Here is a 17,053-nt window from a genome sequence, read left to right on the forward strand (position 1 = left end):
ATTTCTTTTTAACGTTCCTGGGAATGGGTCTGTGACGCCTGGCCAGAAAGGGTTAAACATCCTGCAAAATAAATAACCCTCAAAAGACATGGGGAGATAATGTTTGTGTTTTTCTGTATTTACATATGTATGAGTAGGGTCATATATATAATCAATGTACAATGTAAATCATACAGTGGACAATGTAAACCATACAATGTACAAATCATACAATGTAATCAACAGTCCCTGTCTATGCTGTATTCCGATAGTTCAGAGATCAAAAGAACATCCTAGCATTTAAATGAATTGTAAACACAGGCTATCTCGGTATTCATCTCTCTTTGAAATGTACTGTGAATGGTGGTGGAACAAGCACATGGCTTTATGTTAATTCGTATAGCTAAGTACCAGTGATGGACCTCCTTCAAAGTCATCCTAATGACCTTTTGTTCCCTGAGGAACTCCAACTTGTCAAAAGACATGAAATTGTCTAAAAGATCCTTGGGTCCTGATTCTGTCAGCTCAGATCTGCTTAGGCTTCATCAGGGGAAGTTTGAGTCGCAAGACTGAGGTCCCAGTTAGGCTGGGATGCCCTGAATATGAGATTTGGATGTTGGACTTTAACCTATGAACTATTTCCGAAAGAACTCTTTGCAGCTACAGAGCTCAGCATCTCTGCTGTGACTCTGCACCTCCGTGAACTCATGTCTGTATGTATATTGAGCTTTTAATCATACTCTCTCTTTATTAACAAACAAAAGTTTAGTTTAGTTAATAAGAATTGGCTGTAGCGTGTATTTGGGTAAGAGCTGGAACATTCAGTAACCTGGGAGGTGATGTGTCCGCTCCTTTGGGATTGGTAGAACCTTTTCTTTTATATGATTAACTAAGATTTACAGAAATTTTCATATTTGACATGGGTACCTGGATGGAGGCCTGGGCAGGGGTGGCCAACCTGTGGCTCTGGAGCCACGTGCGGCTCTTCAGAAGTTAATATGCGGCTCCTTGTATAGGCATCGACTTTCCAATGTGCCGGGAGGGGCTCACTGCTTAACCCCTGGCTCTGCTACAGGCCCTGCCGCCTTCCCACCCCCTCCCCTGAGCCTGCCGTGCCCTCGCTCCTCCCCCTCCCTGGCCTCCTGCACACCACAAAACCTGATCGGGAGGGAGGGGAGGCGCTGGGGGTGGGGGGTGATGTATTACTGTGGCTCTTTGGCAATGTACATTGGTAAATTCTGGCTCCTTCTCAGGCTCTGGTTGGCCAGCCCTGCTTTAAGGGAATTGTGTTGTTTGGACTTCTGAGTAACCAGTGAGGTAATAAAAGCTGTTTTATGCTGCTTGGTAAATCTAAATATTGGAATATCCACCAGCTTTTGGGGATTGTCTGCCCCATTCTTTGCAGTTCATCCTAATTGAGTGACCACAGCCGGCTCCCCAACAGGACCCTGGTCACAGTGGCGTAGTCGTGCTTGGATACCCATTACCGCAAGTTAATTGGGTTTTTGGATCAGAACCACATGCTTATCAAATTTAATTTTGATGTTGGAGAGTTTAAGGGTTAAAAATCAGTTACAGTGAGTGACCCATGATCAAGATCCTGACAGAAAAAGCCTGGAAGAATTGTGCTGGGGCGGGGGGGTTGTCTTTTAAGAAAAAGGCCCCAGAGCAGGAACTGAAAAATGTGTTAATTGCTAGTGATAAGGAAGCAGACCCAGCGAAAATGCTTGCAGTGAGAAACCAGTAGCTAGAACTTGAACAAAAGCAAAAAATAGCTGATACGGAAGGAGAAGCTGCTTAAAGCGAACACCTGTGTTTTGAATATGAACAAAGAATGGCATATCTTCAATTGCAGGACGCAGAAGCTAAGGCAAAAGTGAACAGACTTAAGCTCCAACTCAAGAGAATAAAGGAACAACAGGAACTGTATCATCCTGAAAAGCCAGCTCCTCTCAACAGCAAAGATGGGGATTGAATCTATCCAGTTTCTAACAATGTTGGTAGGTTGTTTGATTCTGACTCTGTGTGTAACCAAATTTACCCCAGCACTGCCACCTTTTATGTAATGCGTCTCTTGTGAGCTCAGGTGAAGGTAACCCCATAACTTGTGCAGAGAGTGTAAAAGTCAATGGTAAAAGCTGTTTAGGGCAAATTACAGCTTCTAACATCACTCTTGTTAAAGCAGATCTGGTCAAAAAGGAAGATTATTTACCAAATCAGAGTGTGAATATTGTAATCCACTATGAGTTTACTGTACGTGTGCCGTTAGCCAGAATCCACCTTGAATGGAATGGTGCTCAGCATGAAGTTGTAACTGGTGCAAGGAAGTTCTTGCCTAAGGATCTTTTGATTGGGGATGATATTAAAGCTTTGTTCAGTCAGGTTGATGTAAATCAGTCACAGGAAAGAAATAATCTTGAACCTGTGTCTACTTGGGGCAAGGATTTGCCTATGGAGGGTTTCTCCAAATGCTTGTCTGAGAAAGATAGCTGTTTATCTGTGCAAAAAGGCAATGCATATGTGGAAGAAATTGCTGAGTATCTGTCTGGTATCTCAGAAGTGAATCTGGCATTCGATAGGGCTCAGGGAAATGTTTCTGTAGAGCAAATTAAAGTTGGTGATCAGGTTAAAGCCCTGACTGAGGAAGGAAGGGGGACAGTCTTGGTGAGTGATGAATTGTTAGCTAGTAAAGTTTGTGGAAGTAAGCCTGAAAAAGGTAGAAATGATTTGTTTAAAGCAGCTCGGTGTAGCTTGCGAACGTGACACCATCACATTAGGCCTGAATAAAGACTGGGAGAGGCTGGGTCACTATAAAAATAACTTTCCCTCTGTTGATACTCACACCTTGTCAACTGTTGGGAATGGGCCACATCCTAATTCAATTGGCCTCGTTAGCATTGACTCCCCAGCTCGGCCAGGCAACTCCCATCTTTTCATATGCTGTGTATTTATACCTGCCTTTGTATTTTCCACTCCATGCATCTGATGAAGTGGGTTTTAGCCCACAAAAGCTTATGCCCAAATAAATGTATGAGTCTCTAAGGTGCCACAAGGACTCCTCGTTGTTTTTGCTGATACAGACTAACATGGCTACCACTCTGAAATCAGTGTAGTGAGACACTTTTTGTGGAAAGCAACAGTTTATCTGTTGAAGGAAAAACTGTTTTCAATTGTTTGTCTGTTGCAAATAGCAGTGTGCCTAACGAAGGAGAATGTACCTCCAGTCTTTTGTCTGTGGAGCAGACAGAAAGTGCTTCTCAGTTTATGCTACTTAAGAATTTGTCAGTTGACCCAGAGTTGGTTCTGGGTACAACTAAGGCCCAGGAAGGGAATGTTCCTAAGTTTGTGTCTGCTGGGGAGAATGATATTGTGACCACACATGACTCCAGAGGCTTCTCCTGGAATGTTTCTCCTGGCCCCATGAGACAGACTCTGACGGGTGACCTCATCCCTGCTCTGCTCCAGAACGCCTCTCCCAATATTATTCTTGGAAGGCCACCCCCGGCCAGTTGGCTGGCCCATCCCCCAGCTTCCAAGGACCCACCCAGCCCAGGACAGCAGGGCTGGCCCCTGCACTCTGCTCAGCTGCCAAGGCCAAGCTTGGCAGCCCTGAGTCCTGTGCCCAGCCCAGACACAGGCACCAGGACCTGGCTCTCAGATCGGCAAAGGAGCTCCACAAAGTGACTGCAGGGCTCAGCCTGTCTGGGGTCCAGGGCTTAGCTGACACTCTTGATATTGTGGCTACAAACTTTCAATGCCAACGCACCCCACCTCTCTCGCTCTGCCCAGTGGGTGTGCAGTGTCCCTTGCCCTGCCACTGCGTGTGCCTGTCCCCCATCTCCTTGGCATCATCCTGTCCCTGCATGTGTCCAGGCCTCCCCCAGCACCATGTATCCTTACCCCCGTTGCAGGGTTCACCTCCCGGCCATCTGTCGCCCTGTGGGACTGCTGCCGGTTGAGCCCAGATCCCACCTGCTCCCCCATGCTGCCCTCTCCTCTGAGGACCAGCCATGCTCCCAAGCTGCCCTCTGCCACCCTGCGCTGCCTCCCCCTGGCAGTCAGTGCATGGGGCAAAGCCTGCTGGTACCTGGCGTAGCTGTTACTGCGGGAGGGCTGCAGGCCTGGAGCCCCTTGCAGGGGGGGCCTCTATCCCTGTCTCCAGCCAGGTGGGAGGGAAGAGCATGGGCTTTGTGTCCCGCTCAGGCGATGCCCAGCTCCGAGCACTGGGTCCTGCCCCCACACATGGGATGCCAAGGGACGTGCACCTAGGGAGGGAGGTGCACAAATCTAAGCAAAGGTGTGTAGTGGGAAGGCACAAGGGCGTGTGCTGCCCCCAGAGGAGAGAGGGTCCTGCGCTCCCGGCAGGGCTGTGGGGCCAGAGTCCTGCCGCTGCGGCCAGTGACCGACGGGCCCAGTTCAGGCAGTTTGCAGGGTTCCCATGGAGGAAAGGGCATCGTGGGGGGGAGTCCCAGCTCAGCCAGCCAGGCCCAAGGGTCCCCTCACAGGGCCTCTGAGTGTGAGTGAAGTGGAGAAAGGAGCCCGAAGCCAAGGCCCAGCTAGCAATCCAGCCCTTTCAGCGTTTAATGTGATTACAGAGCAGCGCAGAGAGCCTGGGGGCGCAGCACGGTGCCCCGGCCCCGCTCTGTGTCCTATCGACAGAGATCAAAAGTCTGACCAGCAGAACTAACCAAGGAAGGAGGGACTAAGCCCAAGCCCATTGCAACCAGCGCCGCCAGCTGGAACCAGCTCCCCGTCTGCGGGGGAGCAGCTAGGGTGGTGACCGTCAGCCATTGAGGAGTGCGGGGCCGGGGTGAGGGCTATTCAGCACTATGCCCTGAATGGGGGCAGGGGCTGGGGTCTCATGGCCTTGCTGGACTCCAATGCAGAGCACAGCTGGCAGGACTCCCTGGCGTGGATCCCGAGAGCCTGCACAGAGGCATCCGTGTGAGGGTGGGTGCGGAGCACAGCAGGAAGGGGAAGCTGCAGCAGGTCAATCTGCCAGCTCCACGTTGAAGGAGGGTTTATTGGGAGCTGTGTGATGCTGCTCCCAGGTCCCTACAGCACCTGCTGCTGCTAGATGGCATCTCTGCACCCTGTAAATCCCAGGGTCCCTGTGGATGAAGCAGATGCCTCCAGGGAGCTGCCATTTCCCTGTCCCTTCCCAGCAGGGAGCCCTGCACCTGCTTGGTGCTGAGCAGCTTCTGCTGTGAGGTCATATCTGCACCCACGTAACTGTACCAGAACGGGGCACCTTCAGCTGGTGCAAGTGTGTGCCAGGACTCGGATTTGTTAGCCACTAGGCAAACGTGTCCAAAGCACACACCTGTGGGAGGCTCCTTGCCACAGCACTGGCTTCTGCGGTGGCCATGCTGAGACCCCACGCATCCCAATGAATACCAGCCCGTGCCGTCTGCTGCCCGAGGAAGGCCTGTTTCCCTCGCTGGAATAGCTCTTCCTTTCACAAATCATGCCACCAGGGAGGCTGGGGAAGTCCCCCCCCCCCCCCCCGCTCCCAATACATCTCATCCCAGTTATCTGAGCAAGGCATGGTGGGGAGAGGCACGTCCATATGTATACAGCCACAGACGGCATGAGAGCACCGTTGTGCAATGAGAGGGTCATGCCCCAGCTGAGGAAGGGGAGCAGGGAGTGGGCAAAGGCATGACAGGGCTTGGCGGTCTGCGATAGGTCTGCCACCAGGAAGAGGAGCGGAGCAGGAGATGGGTGATGGCCTTGGGGGAGGACTAGCCGGACAGCCCAGGCCTGGGGTCACGGCTCCCCACTGTGCTTGATCAGGTAGCCGCTGAAGGTGACGTAGGTGTCGTACTCGTCGCTGAAGACTGCGTTCTCCCGCTCGCCCTTGAAGAGACGCACCCAGACCTCGTCCTGCTCCTGCAGCTCCAGCATGACGCTCTGGCTCTGCATGATGCTCCGGTCGCTCTGCTGGGCATAGAGGATCACCACCTCGACCCCGTTCTTCACCATGTGCAGGTAGGTCTCCTTCTGGTTCCAGGTGTGCACGTTGAGTGCAAAGTAGTAGATGCCAGGCACGTAGCAGTAGAACTTGCCCGTGAACATGTTGAAGTGGCCGTAGAGGTTGACAAACTCGGTGTCGAAGAGCAGTGTCTGGTAGTAGTCGTTGCTGTGCAGAGGTTTCTTGCGGCCCACGGAGAACGCGGCATAGTGACTTTTGCATGGCTCCCCCGTGGCCCCGATGCTCCCCTTCTGGCCCTTGGGCCCCGTGTGGCCCCTGCTGCCTGCCGATCCGGCTTTGCCAAACTTTCCCTGCAGGCCTCGCTCGCCCCTGTCTCCTTTCTCACCTGGGCAAGGCAAGACGGATGTTGTTTGCACTGGAGAGGCCAGCACCATCCTTGCCCACTCAGAACAGCCAGCCGGGGCTGGATGAAGCACACAGCTGTAGTGCCAGCCCCAGGGCATGAGCCGGGCACAGCAAAACGGGTTCCCAAGCAGAGCCGAGTGCCTGCTCATCCTCACTGCAGCACCCCAAACGTTATAGCTCTCTCCCCGGAGGCCACCCACCTCCCAGGGCTTAGCTTGGGCTGCGTTCCCACCCGCAAGCCTCAGTGCTCTCCCTCTGCGCCCTGCCAGCCCCACTCTGCAGGGACTCTGGCTTTCCCAGCCACCAACCTTCCCTAGCTCTCCCCCGGGCATTCCTGCAGCTCCATGCATGGGCTACCAGATCTGGCTGCCCTGCAGGCCCAGCACGTCCCTGCAGCATTCCCAGGGTGCCCAGGGGTTGTTAACGCCTGGTGCCTTTGCTCAGATTCTGGGCTGATTCCCTCGTGTACCCTCCAGGCTGTAGGGCAGAGCCGGTGCCACAGTCCCCTTCCCTTCTACCGAAGGCAGCCCTGGGGCTGAGGCTGAGTCCAGTTCTGCCCATTGACGATACCGAGAGGGCCCAGGCCTGAACAAAATGCTCCCTGAGCCGCTGCCATGTTTGCTATTACCCTGTGCTCCCAGGTCCCCTGCCCACGCCCAGACCCACCTCCTCGGCGACCCCGGTGCTCCCTGAGCCGCTGCCATGTTTGCTATTACCCTGTGCTCCCAGGTCCCCTGCCCATGCCCAGACCCACCTCCTCGGCGACCCCAGTGCTCCCTGAGCCGCTGCCATGTTTGCTATTACCCTGTGCTCCCAGGTCCCCTGCCCATGCCCAGACCCACCTCCTCGGCGACCCCAGTGCTCCCTGAGCCGCTGCCATGTTTGCTATTACCCTGTGCTCCCAGGTCCCCTGCCCATGCCCAGACCCACCTCCTCGGCGACCCCAGTGCTCCCTGAGCCGCTGCCATGTTTGCTATTACCCTGTGCTCCCAGGTCCCCTGCCCATGCCCAGACCCACCTCCTCGGCGACCCCAGTGCTCCCTGAGCCGCTGCCATGTTTGCTATTACCCTGTGCTCCCAGGCCCCCTGCCCATGCCCAGACCCACCTCCTCGGCGACCCCAGTGCTCCCTGAGCCGCTGCCATGTTTGCTATTACCCTGTGCTCCCAGGTCCCCTGCCCATGCCCAGACCCACCTCCTCGGCGACCCCGGTGCTCCCTGAGCCGCTGCCATGTTTGCTATTACCCTGTGCTCCCAGGTCCCCTGCCCATGCCCAGACCCACCTCCTCGGCGACCCCGGTGCTCCCTGAGCCGCTGCCATGTTTGCTATTACCCTGTGCTCCCAGGTCCCCTGCCCATGCCCAGACCCACCTCCTCGGCGACCCCAGTGCTCCCTAGTCGATGCCCGCACCCCCCGCTCTGCTCTGTGCAGTGACTTGGATTGGGGGTGCTACCCTCTGGCCCCTGGCTTCAGCACAAGGAGCGTTTCCAAATCTGGCCCTAAAGAAACTGAACCATGAGGTTTGTCCAAGAGCAGCAGCGCCAGTGACCAGAGTGGTGCCCAGGGAGACAAGTGACGGCAGCAGCTGGAGCCCAGCCCCACACGTGGGCCTGGGAAGACGCTCCAGGTGCAATGCTGCTCGGTGCCCTGGCAACATGGAGGCCAGGTGGCATTTCAGGCTTCAGGCCCTCCCGAAAAGCTGATTCCCACTGCCCAGCACTCGGGGGTGCCAGGGGCCCCCGGATGAGCTGAGAGCACCTGACACCCACTCTGCATCGCAGGGCAGCACTGGGGGCCTTGTGGATGGGGCTGTGAGGGGAGGTGGAGACACACAGCTCCGTTCTGCCCCAGCCTCTGGCCTCACACTGCCCTCCAGTCCAGACACTGCTGAGGGGAGCAGGAGTCGCCTGTCCCCGTGGATCCAGGATTCTGTCCCAGCCCCCTCTGTCTTGTCCAGCCAGTGAGGTGGCAAGGTCCTCTTACCTTTCAGGATGGTGACGTTGATGTGGGGCAGGGGCTGGTACATGGGGTAGGCAGAGGAGTGCGTGGGGGGGTCGCAGCAACGCACGCACTGGGAGCGGGGAGGCTGCTTGTCCGGGTTGTGATGATATTTCTCGTGGTCCCGTTCGGCCCTGGGAGGTATCAGTCAAAGAGCAGCACTGAGACCTCAGGGTGGGAGCTGGGAAAGCAGCCTCAGCGACCCCTGGGACGAGGGTGCTGCCCGGGATGCACTGAGGAGGTGAGGGGAGCCTGCTGCCCTAGGGACCTGCTGTGTGTTGGGGAAGTGACCTGACCACGCCCACTCCACTGAGCCGTGGAGAAGTGAGCTGCTGCCCTCCCCACATGCGCCCCAGCTGGGGAGTACCCCACCGCCCTTTCCCTGGCCCTCCCCCGGAGCAGGCGTTTCCAAGCAGCGTCCTCAGCCTCCTCCCCTAGTGACTGCAGGCCTGGGGGATGCCTGGGGCAGGGCCTCCTTCAGCTCAGGCCATGTGCTGGGGGGCTGTTCTGGGAGGCCAAAGAGCCCAGCTGAAGCCCCGTCCATGGTGGCGCCCCTGCCCCCTAACCTGGCAGCGTGGCGGTGGGACGGTGCCCGCGTTGCCTCTCCCTGCTCCTCCTCGCGGGGGCTGGGCTGGCTCAGCGTGGAGTCGGGCAGCAGCAGGCAGGCCAGCAGCAGGAAGCTCAGTGCCCAGGGCCCCTCCATCCTGCTGGGGGAAAGGCCAGTGGGGAGGTCAGGCCCCAGGGTTTCTCGCAGAGATGGACATGCAGTGCACCCCACGAGGCCCTGGGCTGGCTGTAGGGAGCGGCAGCCTACAGAGCTGTGGGGAAGGGCCTGGGGGGCTGGACTGCCTTGGGCCCACCTTGGGCTGCCAATTGTGGTTGGACGTATTCCTGGAGACTTAATCTCATGACATAATCTTTAATTCCTGGAGACACCAGGCCAATCCTGGAGGGTTGGCAACCACAGCCCCACTCCCACCCCTGCAGCACCAAGGAGCCACTGAGAACTGGGTCACAAGGTCTGTGGCAGCTCCATCTTGGAGAGGCTGCAGGGCCCTTCCTGGCCCCAGTGCCCCCCGCCCTGCAGGCCTAAGGGATGCCCTAGACTGGGCTGGGCAAGTGGCCAGGGCCTGCGAGGAGCAGTGCAGGTGTAACTGCTGGTCCCTTTGCTTGTCGTCCCTGCAGTGGGTTTGGGCTGGGCTAGAGTCTCATGGCGGGGGCGGGGGGGCAGCCTCCCTTCACCCCACCCTGTCACTGCACCAGGAGCAGCCAGCAGGCTCCGCTAAGGCACAGCTCGGGGCATCCTGGCCTCTCCCTCCCCCTCCCCGCGAGGAAGCCGCTCCCAGGTGTGCATGGCCCAGGCCAGCCCCAGGGCAAGGTGCAGGAGTGCATGGGGCCCGGGCTGGGCTGCCGGCATTGCGGCTGGTTCCAGTGGCTGTTTATGGGCATGCCACCCGGGCTGCACATGAGCCCGGCCCAGGAGGGGGCTGACAGCTGGTGCGGGGTGGGCACTAAGGGATTGGCAGCGTGCCCGCCTGGAGGGAGAGGCACTGGGCAGCGTGCTACCTGGGGGCAATCCAGAGCAAGGGAGGGGAGGCAGCCTGGCAGTGAGCTGCACCAGGCAGGGGAGATGGTGGAAGCTCCATCACGTGGACCGGGCATTAGAGAGGCAGCACACCAGGACATCGGGCAAGGGGTCCAGTAGGCCTCTCCCAGCTCTGGCTCCTCAGAACTTCTAGCAGGTCAGAGCCAGGCACCACATCCTGAGCTGCTGCCCACTGCATAGGGGGAGGAGGGAAGAGAGACCCTGCCAGCCCCACCCAGCAGCCCTAGCTCCTGTTTCGCAGATTAATTAAAATCCACATCACCCTTTCAGCAGCTCTAGGCTCTGTCTCCCCTTCCCCAGCGCTGGCCTGGGTCTCGGCAAGCCCAGGAATGACCACTGTGAGGGCCTTGCACAAAATGCTTCTGGCCCCAGCAGGCCCCGGGCGGCTGCTCCAGCTGCATCCTTCCCTGCAGCCAGCCCTGCCCCACAGGTGCCAGAGGCCTGGCCACAAACCTTCCCCCCACCCTCAAACAGCCTCACCCCGCTCGCCCCCAGCCCCAACGGTGCTGGACTAGGAGGAATAGCGGCATCAGGCCCAGCATCCCGAGCCAAACACCACTTGCTGACCCGGGTGGGCCTGGGCTAGGCGGGGGCTGCTCCGGCAGGGCCAGGCATGAGGCTCCCTGGGACAGCGCTGCTCGCCTGCAAGCCGAGGGGAAATCCGGGGCAGGGTGGGCAGATGCTGTGTCAGCTTGTCCCCTGCCCCCACCCCGTGCCTTAGCATTCAGCGCTGGGCAGGGCGTTACCTGGGGTGGGAGAAGGTGGGGCTAACACTCGTGCCAGCTCCTGCAGTGCGTAGTCAAGCCTCCCGCTGGCTGCTGCCCATTGGCGTCGTGAGTGAGGCCTGCGGAACCCCTGGCCACAGCGCTTGAGCTTCGCCTGCTGACTGGAAAAATAATCAGCAGATAATGGCCTCTCTGGGGATGAGTGTGAAGGTTTGTAGCCTGCAGAGGTAGCCGAACAGCTGGGCAGAGGTGTCGGGTCCAGCAGAGCCAGGTGTCTGCAAAGCCCTCGGCAGGCTTCCCCCAGTGACAGCCTGGAACCTCTCCGGTATGGCCAGGACTTCCCTGCGTAACACGAGCCCCAGGGACTCAGTAGCACCAGAGCCCGCCCCAGACACGGATCCCACCAGCCGCCTGCTGAGCAGCTCCGAGGGCCCAGGAGAGGGCAGAGCTGGGGGTGGGGGGGCAGGTCTCTCATTGGGCACCTCCCTCCATGCCCCTCCCCTGGGCCGTGGCCATATGGGCAGCAGCACCATGGTGCCCTGGGGCTGGCTGGGCGCTCAGGAGCAGCATCTCCCCAGTTCAGCCCCTTTCTTCTCCTCCCAGCCCCCCAGTACTGGGCTCGGAGAAGAGGTTTCTTGCTAGCACCTGCCTCTCTGCTGCCACCAAGCCCTGCAAAGGCACACGGGACTGCTTGTCCCCTTCCGGCCCAGAGGACAGGCCCCCAGCAGGGACTCCCCTGCAAGGGAAGAACCCCCCCCAATGGGAAAGGGGAAAAGCGGGGGGGCCAATGGGGCTGGCAGGAGGGGAGTTCATTGGGAGAGTGTCTGGAGCAATGGGGGGGCAGAGCCTGGGGGGTATAAATGGATGGGGAGAGGGGCTCTCCCTCTCTGAGGGGTATGCATCTCTGCCTGTTGAGGTGCATGTTCTGCAGAATGGGAGCCCTGTCCCCTAGCTGGGGGGCACGTCATCCCTCCCCGCAGAGGGGGGTGGCCCCCTACGCAAGCAGCTCCCACAAGCAGTGCAGATCTGTGCGCTCAGCCAAAGCTCTCCCCCCACCCTCCCCAATCTGGTACCCAGTGTCGCTTACACCTGGCAGCAGGGTCGAGAAAGGGCACATTGCACAGTCAGTGCCAGGCAGGAAACAAGGTGTCTCTAGTGCCAGGGCACACCCAGGCCCCTCTCCCCACAGAACACAAAAGGGGCAGTGGCAAAGGGGCCAGCTGCCGCCCTGGGATCAGAAGCCGGTGGCCCAGCTGGCAGCCAGCACTCAGCAGGAGCCTGCCCAGTGCCTCTTTTCAGGAAGAGTTTAAGGAAACAAAGCCTGTTTTTCCAGAGACATTGAAGTCTTCTGGCAACCAGGAGCCCAGTTGGGAGCCAGCAGCCAAAGGAGACGGGCTCTTGGAGCGTGGGACCGTGTGCTCAGCGTGAGGCCAAGGATAATATTTGCATTCGCCCATGGCCCCACGCTCCTCGCCGGGCAGCCGCTCTCCCTCGCGCTTATCCCGCTCAGCCCCTTTGGAGTCACAGCAGAGACCAGCCAACGCCAAGGAGAGGGGCGGAGCCCTCGGCATCTCCTGGCCTGCAGCAGCCCTGCTGGTACGCAGGGACCTCCAGGGCCCTCTGCAGTGGGTGACGCGGTGCATGGACAGGGCCCTCTGCAGACACGCAGGCGCAGATGGGGTAGCAGGAGCCAAGGCTTTTCAGGGGGCCGTGCCTGAGAAGCCAGGCAGCTGTCATGAAGAGCACTGCTGCAGCTAGAGGCCTCGCGCCGGCCCGGGACCGCGGGGGAGGAGGTGGCACAGAGCACTGCCTAGGCATTGCTAGCTACAGCTGCTCCAATCCAGGGTGCTGCAGCAGCTCCCCCCCCCAGGGCCTGATCCAGAGAGGTGCTGAGTGCCCACAGCGCCCCTTGGCCTGGTGCCTCTGGAAACCAGGCTCTGCCGGGACAGGTTAAGGCACAGGCATGACAGGCCTGGGCACCTGAAGTCAAGGGGTTACAGCAGAATTTGCTTTTGCTTTTACATCCAGGCTCGGGAGAGGGACACTTGCGTGCACGGGACACATGGGCAGCGTGAGCACTCGGCCACATCAGGGCAGCTGCAAATTCCTCGGCTCTCTGGTTTGTGGAGGGAGTTCAAGGGCAGAATATTTGGTTTATGAGTCATGTTAATTACAGCTGAAAGCAGCCCAGAGGGGAGGCGGACCAGAGGTGGGGAGGGGTGGGGAAACACCAGCCCACGTGTACGCTTGGCAAAGGGTTCCAGCCCCTCACTCATCCCCCTGGGAGCCTGCCCCGTGGGGGGGCTGGGTATCCCCTGCCAGTGGCACAGCAGGGACACGGTGCCCTCTCCAGTGCTCTCAGCTGCTGAGCAAGGGCAGAGGGCACAGACTGAGAATCTCAGGGAAGCCCCGTGATCTGAGCTCAGCCAGGCACCAACCCTCCTCGCCCTGCCTAGGAGCCTTACACACTGCAGACAGTGACCTGAGTGCACACACTCCGTGGGCAAAGCCTGTGCCCTCCCATCACCCTCGCAGGCTGCACAGGGGGCTTGGAGCTCATGGTCTCTTCCCAGCTCCCCAGCCTCTCCTCACCGTGACTGGCCATCACTCCCCCGCTGGCCTGCCCCTTCCTTCCCCTCTCTCAGGGACAGAGACACAGAGCAAATCAGCTGGAGAATTCCAGAGGAGACCCTGCCGCCCCCCCTGGGAAGCAGTGATGCCCTGACAGGCCTGGTTTCCTTAACCCTATGCTGCCCTTTGACTGTGTGCTTGGGCATGTGAGCATGTGCCAGTGTACTAGTGCATGCATGAGAGTTGTGTAAGTGTGCATGCACATGGATGAGTGTGCAAGGGTGCCTGAGTGCATGCAGAGACGCACACACTGTGACTGTGGAAGTCTGGCTCTTTCTCTGCTGTATCATAAGCCAGGGAAAAGAGGCTTCCAGCTGTTAGGCGTTTCCCGCTGGAACCCAAAGCAGCCCCAGTCTTTGAGAAAACTCATCTCCTGGGGTCTGCTCAGCTGGGCTGACAAACCTTAACCAGGAAATTCCCACTGAGACAAAGCAGTTCATTTCCCAGGCCATCCTGGGGCAGGAAAAGGAGGCAAGCACCTGCTCACACGGCTCACATGCTGTGCACAGAGCTGGCCGAGCTCACACTCGCCACCTCACACAGCGACACGCATGCACAGACAGACACACACGCTTGCACTCTTACTACCCGGACTGTTTTTTCCTGTCCAGGCTGGAAGCTCTCCAGGAGAGGCCTGGGATATGTAAATTCACTTCCTGAGAAAGCCTCAAGCCTGTAAGGCAAAACAGCCTGAAATCAATCCTAGGCAGCATTAAGGACCGGGCTGAACTGAGCACAAATCCCAGCAGTGAGAGGAGGAGGGGCCCAGGCAAGGCCTGGTAGGCATGGGGAAGGGGAGCTGGAGACGGGCAGCTGGACTGCGTGCCCACCCCGCGTCCCCGTCCTTGGGGTTTCCAGGGTGCAAGGACATGATGCAGACACAGGCCTTCCCTGGCTTCTTGTGACAAAGCCAGGAAACGAGACCCTCTTACCCAGCAAACACTGCAATGGGCATGGGACCAAGCAAGCACATCACTCCCCTGCCCCCTAGGGACATGCCAGGCTGGGCCAGGGCAGTGGCACATCACTGGAGCTGTTGGCACTGCCTGTCCTTAAGGGCCTTTGGCCCAGATGCCTGGTGTAAGGACCGAGTAGGCTGGGGCACCTTTGTTGTTGACGCCAGCCCTGCCCCGGGGAAGGGTGCAGCCGGGCAGCGCCAGCGACCGCTCTGGGAGCGCAGAGCTGCTCCGAGCCGTGCTAGGGAACGCGGAGGTGCGTGCTCAGCGCTAGGGCCCCCGGCTCTGTCAGCCCAGACGGAGCAGCAGGGGACGGCAGGAGATCTGAACACGCACTGTCATATCCCAGCCTAGGCTCCAGGGCCCCGGCGCTCCTGGGAAGTGCGGGCTTAGGCCCAAGCCGCGGGCTGCATGTGCTCCCTGCTGCCGGCGAGCTCACGTAGTGGGGGCTCCGTGTGCCATGATCCCAGGGGAGCTCCAGCTGAAGCCCCGGGTGTGGCCTTTGTTTGGCCATTTGAACAGGGGCCGCCCCTGGCATCGGGCAAGCTGCTAACCACCCCGATGCCCCCTGCACAAACACCCAGGGCCTTGCCAGCCCGCCCACCGCCCTGACACGTACTTGTGGCGGGTTTGACGCCTCGGTGGCTGGAGCCCAAGGTGCTGGCCGTGCTGGAACTGTTTCTCTCGCCCTCTCTCGGTGCGTTTCGTCTCCCTACAGCATCCCCCTTGAGCTGCCACTTCCACCCCCTACTGGGGTGCAGGGAGGAGGGAAGTGGGGGCCTGGCCCAAGGCAGCTCTGCTCCCTGCCCCTCTAGCGCAGCCTCTGCTCCTCCTACGCCCGGGCGGAAACGCAGTCTCTCCAGCGTAAAGGAGGAGAGGGAAGAAAAGGGACAAACTCGGCAAAGCAGCCCTCCCCCTGCCAGATGTGAGCTGCGGCAGAGAGCAGGGCCTGTGTTAACCATGTGTGCGCCCAGCCCCTGCCAGGCCCAGCACTGCCGCCCGCTCTGCCCAGGACAATGATGGTAGGTTTAACGTGCCAGGACAGACCTCCAGATGGCTGAGGCTGGAGCCAAGGGGGAGGGACCCCAGCGGTAGTGGCTCAGCTCAGCAGAATGACAAGCCCAAATCCCCTGCAGTGCCACAAGGCTCTCGGCCAAGCCCCCAGGCGTGTCTGAGACTGGAACGGTGCAGGGCAGCCCAGGAGCTGGGGAGGTTATTTTCACAGGTACAGCCAGAGCCTGTGCCAGCTGGACACAGAAATCCAGGGCCAGCTCCTGGGTGCTGCGCCAGAGCCCGTGTTGGGCTGGCTGCAGCCTGCAGCCTGCAGCCTGGCCTGGGGCTGCTGGAGGATGCTGAGGCTGCAGGGAGGCCTGCTGGGGTGTGTGCAGGAGGGGAGGTTGCAGGCTGCTCACCCTACAGGGAGCACAGCCTGTGCCCCTGGGGATGTGAGGAGACTTTTCCAGGGCACTTGGCAGTAGGGTTCCCCAATCCTCATGGGTGTGTGGCACTTTGGGGAGCAGCCACCACAGCTCTCGGCTCCCTATGGGGAGCGAGTGTCAGGGCAGGGGGCCCAGGCTTTACTGATCTAACCCCGGAGCCATCCCCGTTCCACCCACCAGCTGGGACTCTGGGTTCTCCCCAGGAGAGGAAGGCTCCAGCCCCAGAAGCAGGGTTGGCCCATGTCCTCCAGTCCTTTCCAGCCCATCCCTGGGCCCAGGGCAGGCCCATCCCCTAGCGTCTGTTCTCTAGGGTTGGTTTAACGAGAGCAGCAGCTGCTTGGGCCCAAGCCCTGGCCTGGGAGCAGCGTCTGTCCCTCATTGTCTCTGTACCTGGTTGCACTCTCTGGTCCTCCCTGGCCTCCAGCTGCTGGGCGAGTGCAGGGGGAGCAGCCGGGAATGCTAGCGCCGGGCTGTGCTCACACCCTTGCCTGGGTAATTCCTTAACCCCTGCAAATGCCAAGAAAAAGCAGCTGGGAGCAGGGAGGGGGGAGGAGCCAGCAGGCTGGGATTCTGTCCCACACGTGTGGTCTTGTCCTGCTGGTCCTATGTGCAAGCTGGAGTGCTGGCAGGGTCTGAGCAGCCAGCTGCATCCCAGGCACTCAGCAGGCTCAGGGTTGCCCAGGGCACGGGCTGCTCCGCTGCTGAGTGGGAGAAGGATCCCAGCTAGCCAGGGCAGAAGGCAAACCGGCTTCTCTTGCTTGCTCAGTCCTGTGCTGGCAGAGCAGGCTGTGCAGGGGGGAATGAGCCCCCCTCAAAAAGCAGCAGGAGTCCCAGCATGCCTCTGCTGGGGGGGCTGCAGGGCCAAGACCTCGCCAGTCTGCAAGAGCTTGAGAGCCAAATGTCCTGCGGGGAGAAATGCAGCCAGCACACTCCTGCAAGAGGCTGCCTGGGACACTAAAGCTCACCCCCCGCCCCATCTCTGCTCATACCAGCCCAGCAAGCTTGGCTTGTTCCTCTCCTTGCCCTCTGCCGAGCTAAGGGCCCCGGCTTGCTGGGCTTCATGGGATCAGAACATCACATGGGAGACTTGAGGCTCTGCCAAAGGAGAGGCTCCTCCAGGTCAGGATCCTGGACCCCCTCCCTCCCCAAATGGTTTTTGGGTTTCATTCCCACATGATTTGCCTTGTGCAGAAGAGAAGTGGGTCCCGGAGCCCATCCCTGGTAAGGGTGAGTTCCCTACCTGCCCCAATCCTGCCCCTTTCCCCACTCACGTCCCCAACGCTACCTTCCCCCCTCCCCGTGCTGGCATTTCACCATGTTTAAAGCTGTGTCTAACGCAGTGCCCTGCACAGCCTGCCTTTTGTAGGTGGTGCCAGCCT

At 59.3% G+C, this 17,053-nt stretch overlaps 1 protein-coding gene across 4 annotated transcripts; it reads right to left on the reverse strand.

Moving 5' to 3' along the window:
• Nucleotides 1–1,120: 1,120 nt before the first annotated feature.
• Nucleotides 1,121–16,174, reverse strand: C1QTNF1 (C1q and TNF related 1). Of its 4 annotated transcripts, XM_044982596.1 has the most exons (6): nt 14,855–15,099; nt 13,865–13,952; nt 10,670–10,809; nt 8,884–9,024; nt 8,303–8,451; nt 1,121–6,299 (listed from the first exon to the last, which is right to left on the reverse strand). In XM_044982596.1, exons 4-6 carry the CDS (start codon nt 9,018–9,020, stop codon nt 5,749–5,751), a joined length of 837 nt encoding a protein of 278 aa, XP_044838531.1. In that variant the 5' UTR covers nt 9,021–9,024; nt 10,670–10,809; nt 13,865–13,952; nt 14,855–15,099; the 3' UTR covers nt 1,121–5,748. The 4 variants fall into 4 exon arrangements, with proteins under 4 accessions (XP_044838531.1, XP_044838530.1, XP_044838529.1 ...); XM_044982595.1 differs by lacking the exons at nt 13,865–13,952; nt 14,855–15,099 and adding an exon at nt 16,065–16,174; XM_044982594.1 differs by lacking the exon at nt 13,865–13,952 and having other exon boundaries at nt 8,884–9,021.
• Between the last annotated feature and the right edge of the window lie 879 nt (nt 16,175–17,053).

This window comes from Mauremys mutica, chromosome 12 (assembly GCF_020497125.1).
Source record: "Mauremys mutica isolate MM-2020 ecotype Southern chromosome 12, ASM2049712v1, whole genome shotgun sequence".
NCBI classification, from domain to species: domain Eukaryota; kingdom Metazoa; phylum Chordata; order Testudines; family Geoemydidae; genus Mauremys; species Mauremys mutica.